Source organism: Mchenga conophoros, linkage group LG6 (assembly GCF_057382185.1).
Source record: "Mchenga conophoros isolate Kocher_MC1m ecotype Shallow Benthic linkage group LG6, M_conophoros_male_GT1.1, whole genome shotgun sequence".
Taxonomy (NCBI): Eukaryota; Metazoa; Chordata; class Actinopteri; order Cichliformes; family Cichlidae; genus Mchenga; species Mchenga conophoros.
Window position 1 is genome coordinate 9,371,297 of NC_140531.1, and position 8,936 is coordinate 9,380,232.

General features: G+C 38.4%; 1 protein-coding gene across 1 annotated transcript; it reads left to right on the forward strand.

Moving 5' to 3' along the window:
• Positions 1-1,085: 1,085 nt before the first annotated feature.
• LOC146572055 (ras-related C3 botulinum toxin substrate 2-like) lies at positions 1,086-4,005 on the forward strand. Its single transcript, XM_085278442.1, has 5 exons — positions 1,086-1,172; positions 1,389-1,451; positions 1,849-2,008; positions 2,315-2,448; positions 3,655-4,005. Exons 1-4 carry the CDS (start codon positions 1,086-1,088, stop codon positions 2,443-2,445), a joined length of 441 nt encoding a protein of 146 aa, XP_085134568.1. The 3' UTR covers positions 2,446-2,448; positions 3,655-4,005.
• Positions 4,006-8,936: the final 4,931 nt, after the last annotated feature.

The following is an 8,936-nucleotide window of genomic DNA, read 5'->3' on the forward strand; positions in this document are numbered from 1 at the left end:
CTGTCCTGGATAACCATCGGGGTAATTGCCGATATGTTTTCTGTGTCTCCGAGCACAATTAGGAGGAGAATGACGGAGGAAGGTCTAAGGTAAGTTTATGCTGTAATTTAACACCTGTGTGAGTCTGTACACAGCATTATTTAGATGTTGACCTTAATTATGACGTTTGATATTGAAATATTATCGCTTACTTTTTTATTGTGAATGTCTAAAATAAGCGGGGCAGCTACGGCTAGTATAATAACTATACTAACTATATTATATATGTCAAAAAATACACTCTGTTAATATCACTAATGGCACAGGAGGATGAGTGTACTTAAGTAGTATTTGCACAGACCTAATGGAAAAGCAGAGTGTGCCATGGTTAGCAGGTGTTTCTACATTTTGGGAGAAAAACAGCAATCAGACTGCGTGAATGTTGTTCTTCCAGCAATCTGAACTCTTAACTCTATAAATATGTTTAAACAACAAACAGAATCACGTATATCCTCCCTAACCACCAGCAGGATCTCAGATAGTGTTGACTGTTTGTCATAGTTGTTCTATGTTTGACAGTTTACGTTATTTCAGTGACTTTTCTATTTCAGGAAATCCATCCATCTTTTTAACTACTGGGTCATTAAGGAGGCTGAAGCCCATCCCAGCTGTCATTAGGCAAAGGGCGGGGTAGACCTCGGACAGGCCATAAAACAGGATTAATCTGGTACACTAGTCTCTTTCTTTCTGTAAAAAAAACATCTGTGTCTGCAAACATTTGTGTTATCAGTTTCATTTGAGCCTGAATACATTTTGGATGAAATTTCTCAAGTTTTTAAAAATGAGAAATTAAACTGTTATTCTACTATGAGACCACACGGGGGCAGCCCTGCCTTATTATGTATTATTCTCTCTTACTAGACATGGTTAGGATGGCTTTTGTGTCAAACTAACCAAAGTAATGTTGTTGTTAATGTTTTTGTGAACAGTGGTATTTCAAGTATGGTCCTGTTTTTTTCTCCATTACAGGAGTTTCACTGGTTAAACAATCAGTGAATTGAAAGATTGTTGAATGAATGAATAACCAATGAAATGAAAGGTTGCCTATGACTTGTTGGCTGATCGCTGACCTTCTCTACTCTCCCCACAGATTCGACAAATATTCAGCTAATGTGATGGTGGACAGCAAGCCGGTCAACCTGGGCCTCTGGGATACAGCTGGACAGGAAGATTATGACAGGCTCCGCCCACTGTCCTAGCCACAGACGGTACAGAATCACACATACACACACAGGCACACACAGTAACTAATGGACATAAAGTTACAGAGACAGAACTTGTATAACATGTCAGCTAATTAAAACTGCAGCAGCTATTCTAATTCTTTGTCTCCTTGTCTCTCCATCCAGGATGTTTTCCTAATCTGCTTCTCCCTGGTTAGCCCGGCATCCTATGAGAACGTCAGAGCTAAGGTGAGTTTTGGCTGTTTTTTATGAGGCCTGTCTCTCAGCTGCCGAGGAACAAAATGTAAAAAAGAACAAACAGAACAAAAGCAGGAATTTATTATAGAGAAAAAAATAGGTACTTGGATTACAAAATGGAGAAAAAGCCTAAACAGGTCTAATAATTGATGTGAATGAATGATTGATGCTGTGGGTGAAAGTTGGATGATGTATTTCTCTCATCTTTAATAGCTACAGCATATCTTTTGTTTTTCATGCCTTCATCCACCTTTCTGTAACACCTGGCATCAGAGCTTCATCTCCCTCCGCCTTTGATTCTGTTTTTTGCCTCTAACACGTTCCTTGATTTTGCGTGTTCCCCTTTCTTGCCTCTTATTTAGTTTTCCTTTACTCTGTATTCTGCCAGTGGTACCCTGAGGTCCGTCACCACTGCCCCTCCACGCCCATCATCCTGGTTGGCACTAAGCTGGATCTGAGGGATGAAAAGGATACCATTGAGAAACTGAAGGACAAGAAGCTGGCGCCTATCACCTATCCACAGGGCCTAGCTCTGGCTAAGGAGATAGGTCAGTCACTCTTACTTTATTTGCTTGAAAAGCACTTTAAGATTTGAAGCTCTCCTCACCAGTGAAGATATGAAACTAGCAGATGAAGATGCTAGAGAACTTTGTAGCCTGACTGCCTCTGCAAATTTTTGTTATTCCCCTCATTTCCTGGCATCACAGTAAAAGTATAGTAGCTGTAGTTGACTATAGTGTTCTTTGAAAGTTGAACTTATTCTTCTCCACTACCAGCAAACCTTTCTTCTCTTACTTTGTCTTTGTAGTTCTTTCTCTTCTTTTATTAACATATATGTGTCTTCGCATGTATAGATGCAGTCAAATACCTGGAGTGCTCAGCCTTGACCCAGCGTGGTCTGAAGACTGTGTTTGATGAGGCCATTCGTGCCGTCCTCTGCCCTCAGCCCGCCAAGGTCAAGAAGAAGCCCTGCTCGCTGCTGTAAACGGTACGACTGAATAAAACACAGAGGAAGAGGAGGAGGAGAGATTAGACGTTTGAGAGAAGAGAGAAACAAAGTTAACTCGCTCATTAAATCAACACATAAAGTAGAGTAGAGGTTTGAGGGCTTCTTTTCTTTTCTTTGAACATAAGTCTGAAGCTATTCAATCAAGCCTTTTATTTGTCACATGCAATGTTTACATCTGCAGTGAAATTGGACCCCCCGAACATACATACGTATCAGCTCCAGCCTTGAGACCACAGCTGACACCGATATGGTAGCTGCATGAAATGATGGTGGTTTTCCTTTAGTGCGAACAACTGCATGTCAATTTCACAGTTGGTCTAACAGTCCGTCACTGGTCTCTCAGTCTCCCGTTGGAGAGCTTCTCTGAGATGTTATCAATCTTGTGCTCAGAGAGCAGAGACTGCCGTGAGCTTCTCCAAGATCGTATCCGTGCTGCGTTCAATGAGCCCATTTTGAGAAGTCACGACCCGTCCCATCATTTCCATCATAGTGGGCAGCCTTGTGGGGTTTTGGAAAGCCAATTCCGCCTTCCTTGATAAGCCAGGGCCAAGCCAACTCCGAACAGCAAGAACCCTGTTATCATGGTTCCGAAAAGGTAGATGTCTACAATGTCCTCGATTGACAGTCCCGCCAGGCACACGACCCTCCAGTTCCTCCACCCGTCCATTGTGTATCCAGAGGGGAACGTCCCTCTAGGACACTCGGACTTACTCAAGCCCAGGCTTCTCGTTGAGAAGAGCGTGTCAATTGCATTCAGGGACCAGTTGTTCAAATCCATAATTCCTCTTTTAGGTTGTAACAGACCGTGAGAGTCATCCAGGGCAAAAGTAGAAAAGTAGACGAGACTAGACAAGGACATTGAGAAGCCAAGCAGGAAAGAGAAGGAAGAGGGAGAGGAGAAAAGTGCGACTGCCTTCGTCCAGAGCCAAACGAGAAAGGAAACTGTAGACACTTATCACTAAGAGGTGATTCAGAAGTTTGTTCTTGCACATATAATGGACAGAAACATTAAAGAGAAAAGAAAAGACATAAATGAACACAACACAAGACAGAAAAGTTTCACATGCTTTGTACTCAATTTCATTTTTTTGCAGAGGAAAAATAAATTTGTCCTGAATATTGTTGGAGTAATTTTGTCCCACAGGCATCAATTTAACCCCATGATTTATGTGACCTTTGTTTTAGATTCTCACAGGAGCACAGAAGAAGAGAAAAGGACTGCAGACCCTGAAGAATATATGCAAATCTGCCATGTCTCTAATGTATATCTACAACTTTAAACAAAACAAAAAACAAAACAATGTATGGTGTGCAGGTTTGCTATTGTTTTAGAAATGCCAACGAGCTCTTCAGTCCAAATCCAGACGCTGCCCAGACAGGATTTCTTTGTAAAATATATCAGTTTAGAGATTATAGACCCTTTGAGTTTAAGTGTAAGTCTGAGAGCAGCATGCTGCCTTCATCTAAAGTACTGCCAACAATATATATGTGTTTCATGAAACCTAAAATAAAAATAACTTTTGTAACTGAAATAAACACAGTGTTTCAGTATGATTTGTTCACTGTGCTGTTTTCAGGGTGATGAATGTAAGGAGCAGAAATGGTCGTTTGTGAGGAAGCAAGCAACAAGCAAACTTGTGTCTGAATAAGATTTATTAACAAATGTATTATTTGTTGTGCTATTAAAATAAAAATAAAACATTTGATTGCACAAAAGATTCACATTATTTCTCCACAACATGTGACCTTTTGGATTGAATGCCTATACTCAACTATGGGGGATATAAAATTCTCATTTTGATACAGCTGCTGATATCGCCTATACTCTATCCTTATTTACATATTGTGGAGAACAGCATCTTTTTCTGGTGGTGGGTTGAAAATGTTCAGACTCAAACAGCACTTTCAGTTTTGCAGTTTAATGTTTGACCAGCTTTTTTGCCAAAACACCTTCATGTTTCAATCATTTTAGTAATCCTGCGAACAGTTAATCATGTCACATGGTGCTCAAGTCTTCAGCTGTGATTTTATTTGTTATTTAATTAATACAGTTTAATGTCTTATAATATAGATAGCTACACAGGCATACAGAGAGATTGTTTACTTTATTAATCCCCAGTGCGACTGAAGATTAAACTGAATATAAAGCATTTAAAAGAAGCTCAATCTTAAACTCATAACAGAACAGTAATGTTAGTCCATATAAAACTGATGTGGAATATTTTCCTCTTGAATTATTAGGTTAACTTTGATATTTTGTGGTTAGTTTGCCAGGATGATGACTGTCACCTCTCTGCCTTTCTGCAAGAGGCTCCATATGCCGCTGTTCTAGTGGATACTGTAAAAATAAATAAGCAATGATATATGATAATACATTATCATTAAACTCTTAACTATACAGTAGTAGTAAAAAATATTTTACTACTTTCCAAATATCAATGAAAGTATAGGCATTCATGTAATAATAATAATAATAATAATAATAATAATAATAATGAACATGAATTATGTTTCATTCACAAAATATTTTCTCTTGCCAGTTAGTATTGTATTGTAGTGGTATTGTAATTTTCAGGAGACTGACAGTAACAGAAATTAATTCCATAGACAAGAAATCAACATGGACGTGGACCGCCACACTGCAAAACATTTGGTAATCTTTTCTGAATGGTTTATAGTTATGACCCTATTAAGGATACACAGAAGACAATGGACGAATGGACAAAATAAAGCATGTAGAGTACTTTTCAAATTCTTTTTGGTGTTTGCTCAAATATGGGACCTTAAATAATTTTTTTTTAATAATATAATTTAACTAGACCATACCTAGAATTTTTTTGTGGTACATTTCCCTGATGACAGATCCTGATTTAATTTCATGGTTGGAAGGACCAGGAAAAATTCTAAAAATTGTTTGAGTTGAGACAAAATGACCCTATTAGCAAATCACCATCGGTTTAAGAAAGGACACAAAAAAATTCAGTTAACATACAAAATCTGATATGAAAGAGGCAACACACAGTCTAACTCTTTTGTTTTTATGTTGCATAATACAGAGAAAAACTGTTTTTACGACACTAATGATGCCAGTAACAGTCGCTGTTGGGGAGGACAGTTTACACTGAGCATGTGCAGTTTAAAGATGCCTTTTATTTTTAAGGAGGAAACCATCCTGAGCTGCTAGCTGTCCAGTTTAAAATCTATAGTGAAGCACTTTCTGATGTCTTCTTATTCCTTTTCAGTATTGTGGATGTTTTGTTCAATATTTCCTTTTTGATGTTTGTTTACCAGCCGTATTGGTATCAATACTTCCTGTTATTTAGCCGTAAATAGCCATTGTAGTGTCTTTGATTGAGATATGACTTATCGATCGTATTGATAATTTACGGAGAGCTTAGAGATGGATATCTGTGTAAGTAATGGCACAGCTTTTTTCCCCTTTTTTGTTTTTAGAATTAAGATTTTAAGAAAAGAAAAACAATTAAACCGTAGCTGAATCTGATCAGAGGAAAAGAGGTATCCGTCAGCTGTGACGCTGCGTTCTCGTTGATCTCCTTGAGATCTGAATGACATCAAACTTATTTTTGAAGTTTGCATTTACCCTGTTGTATTAAAAGAATACCTAAAGTTTCTTTTCCATTAGAGAATTTTTTGTTAACCTGTTTACTGGTCTTGATTATGCATCAAGTCAGAATCTGAAATTCATTTTTTTAAAAAAGGACGTAAAAACTCCCACGTTTTACAGCGTCGGCTATGCGGAGGCTGCCAGGCGTCGTATTTACACACCCATGGATGTTTAACTGTATTTATTGCGTACAAATAAATGTGAAATAAAGATAGCTTAAATGGAACAAGACTCTGTTTTAACACTTAATTCCTGCATCCACCTGTTTAAAATATATTATTTTAAAATAATGTGTTACATGACTACACAGAAGGATGTTTCAGCTCAGTATATAGCAAATAGAAAAAATATAAATAATTCTTAATTTTAAAATAAACATTAATCTGATTATTAAAAAAAATTATTGGACAAAAAGTACATGGAAAAAAGAACTCGGTGAAATGGAAAAAATAAAGTTCAATATCTTGAAAATCAAATAGAATACAAGCTTTGTTTTCTTCCTTGTTTTCTGTATTTATCTGTTTGTATAAGACAAACAGTTTATCATAAGTAACTGAAAGTCTTTCGGCTCTTCGAAGAAAAACTGATGGAATCCAACAAATAAACATAACTAAAAACTGCAGCCTCAAAAGTAAAACTCATTTGTTGCTGATAACGAACGCAAATCCAAAGTGTTGTTGTTCCCACCCCAGAGCAGCAGGTGGCAGCAGCACGATACAAAGGAACTGTACTGTACTAGGATTTCTGTTCGTTTTTGTTTTTATTTTCCAAAAGAAGAAGCTGTTTTTAACGTAAACTGTTGATTATAGAGTTTTTTGTTGCAGTTTGACCTTCAGCTGAACTTAATGTTGGGTTTCTATTGATTTTAGAGAAGCTATTCGCTGAGAGGTTGTCATAATTCATGCATGAAAGGGTTAAAACATATCCTTTGTTTCATTTTTTAGTGAAACTCTGGTAGAGTAGCTTTGAAACTGATAATTCAGCATATACTAAAAAATAAAGCCTTTTCTTACAGTATATTTGTGTGTATTTTATTTTGCAATATTTCTAATTACCACACTTAAAAGTGAACAGCCTATAATGCTATCATGACTCATCACTCAAACGCATCTTTTTCTCTCCGTTTTGGCCTTCCGTCCACACTGAGACAGCGTTTTCGGTCAAGGAAAGCGCAGCGTTTTGAAAACGCTCTCCAAAGCGTATACATTTGACGCCGTTTTCGCATAGCATTGTGGAAAGCGAACTGGAGCCTTTTTAAAAACAATGACACATTGTAGACTACGTCCACACATACACGGGTATTTCTGAAAACTGAGATTTTTCGTTTTTTTTTTAAATCCCATTCACACCTCAACACCAAAAACGAAGGAAAATGCTGCCAGGAGCATGCCAAAGCAACAGGTGGCGCTATATTCCTAACCGTGTAGAAATGTTGGCCAATCAGATGTCTAAACGCCTGGGCGGGAAAGAGTAAACAAAGATGGCGGCGCAAAGAAGCAGAACCGAGTACTATGTGTGGAGGGACCGTAACTGTCTGTGTATGTAAGCATTTAAACACTACAGAGAGTAAAATTAACAGTATTTTGTCTAAGTCCGCCATTGTAGAAATTAATTTCACCGAAACAATAACTTGGCGCACAGTGTGACGTCAAAAAAGGCGCACACCTTTGACCCTGCGTTTTCTCCGTTTTCCTTGTCCATAGTAAACGCAAAAACGGAGTTCTTGAAAATCTCCACCCAGGCAGGAATTTTTAAAACTCTCCGTTTTCAGTGGACGAAAGGTACAAACGCATAGATAAATCTACGTTTTCAAAAATACCCATACATGTGGACATAGCCTAGTCAAGTGATGCAATCATGTGATAAATTGTGACAGCCCCGTTAAAGATTAATATCAGTTTGTACATCCTCCAGATAGCTTTTCTTCAAATTCTTTAATTCTCAATCGCTTTTGTAACTTTGTACTTTTGTATTACTTGCAGCAACAACTCCACCTCATTGTTAGTCCATTTAAAAAACTAGTCGCTTTTCCTTTTCATTTTGCTGCATGTTTCAAAGAGCCGGAAAGTAAATAAACGGCAGACAGAAATGAGGCAGGTCGAGTCACCTTGCGTTTCACGCATGCGCAGTGCTGGAACAACTCTGTCAAAACGGTAGTTTGGACACGAGCATTTTCAGACAAAAACACCTTTTTCAAATTGATCCGGCCTAGTGTGACGTAAGATCACAGGCCGTTCCAATGACGTCACCAATCACCACACTTCAAAGCACAAAGCCTGCGTTGTCACAGTAACGCATTCTGCGATAGGAGGTCATATATAGGAGTGAACTTGACTCTCACACAGCCTTAACTGTCTATCTGTCCTCATGTTTGCAGTGCTGCTGTCTCCTGTCACCCTGCATGTTTCTAAGGTTAGTTTTCTCCATATTTATATTGTTCTTGTAGTTTTTGTCCTCTGGTTTTTGTCCTTGAGGTTTGAATATATGTGTGTGTGTGTGTGTGTGTGTGTGTGTGTGTGTGTGTGTTTGTGTTTGTGTGTGTAAATATATATATATATATATATGTATATGTTTTTTGTCCACAGATGAGGTTTGAAGTGTCTGTGTGGTGCAGCTGGTCTGGTCTGTCTCTGTACAGTCGAGGCTGCACCCACCCATAAAACGGTGGAGGCTCACCAGGACATGCACACCTCACAAGTTCCCGGCTCTCTCGACTCGGTTGAAGACGGGTTTCTTGGAGAAGGGGAGGGCAGTGAGGCACAGTCCCCCGTCCCCACTTTCTTGCACTGAGGTCTGTTGCAAATATTTTTCACTTTGTTGAATTCTCCCAATTCTTTGAATC

What these genes read in the sequence shown, in the direction of transcription:
- LOC146572055 (XM_085278442.1), top strand. Translation starts at nt 1,086, where the DNA reads ATGACTTGTTGGCTGATCGCTGACCTTCTCTACTCTCCCCACAGATTC. An exon ending in TGATGGTGGACAGCAAGCCG is followed by an intron (nt 1,173 to 1,388) that starts GTCAACCTGGGC and finishes CTCTCCATCCAG; the next exon opens with GATGTTTTCCTAATCTGCTT. An exon ending in ATGAGAACGTCAGAGCTAAG is followed by an intron (nt 1,452 to 1,848) that starts GTGAGTTTTGGC and finishes GTATTCTGCCAG; the next exon opens with TGGTACCCTGAGGTCCGTCA.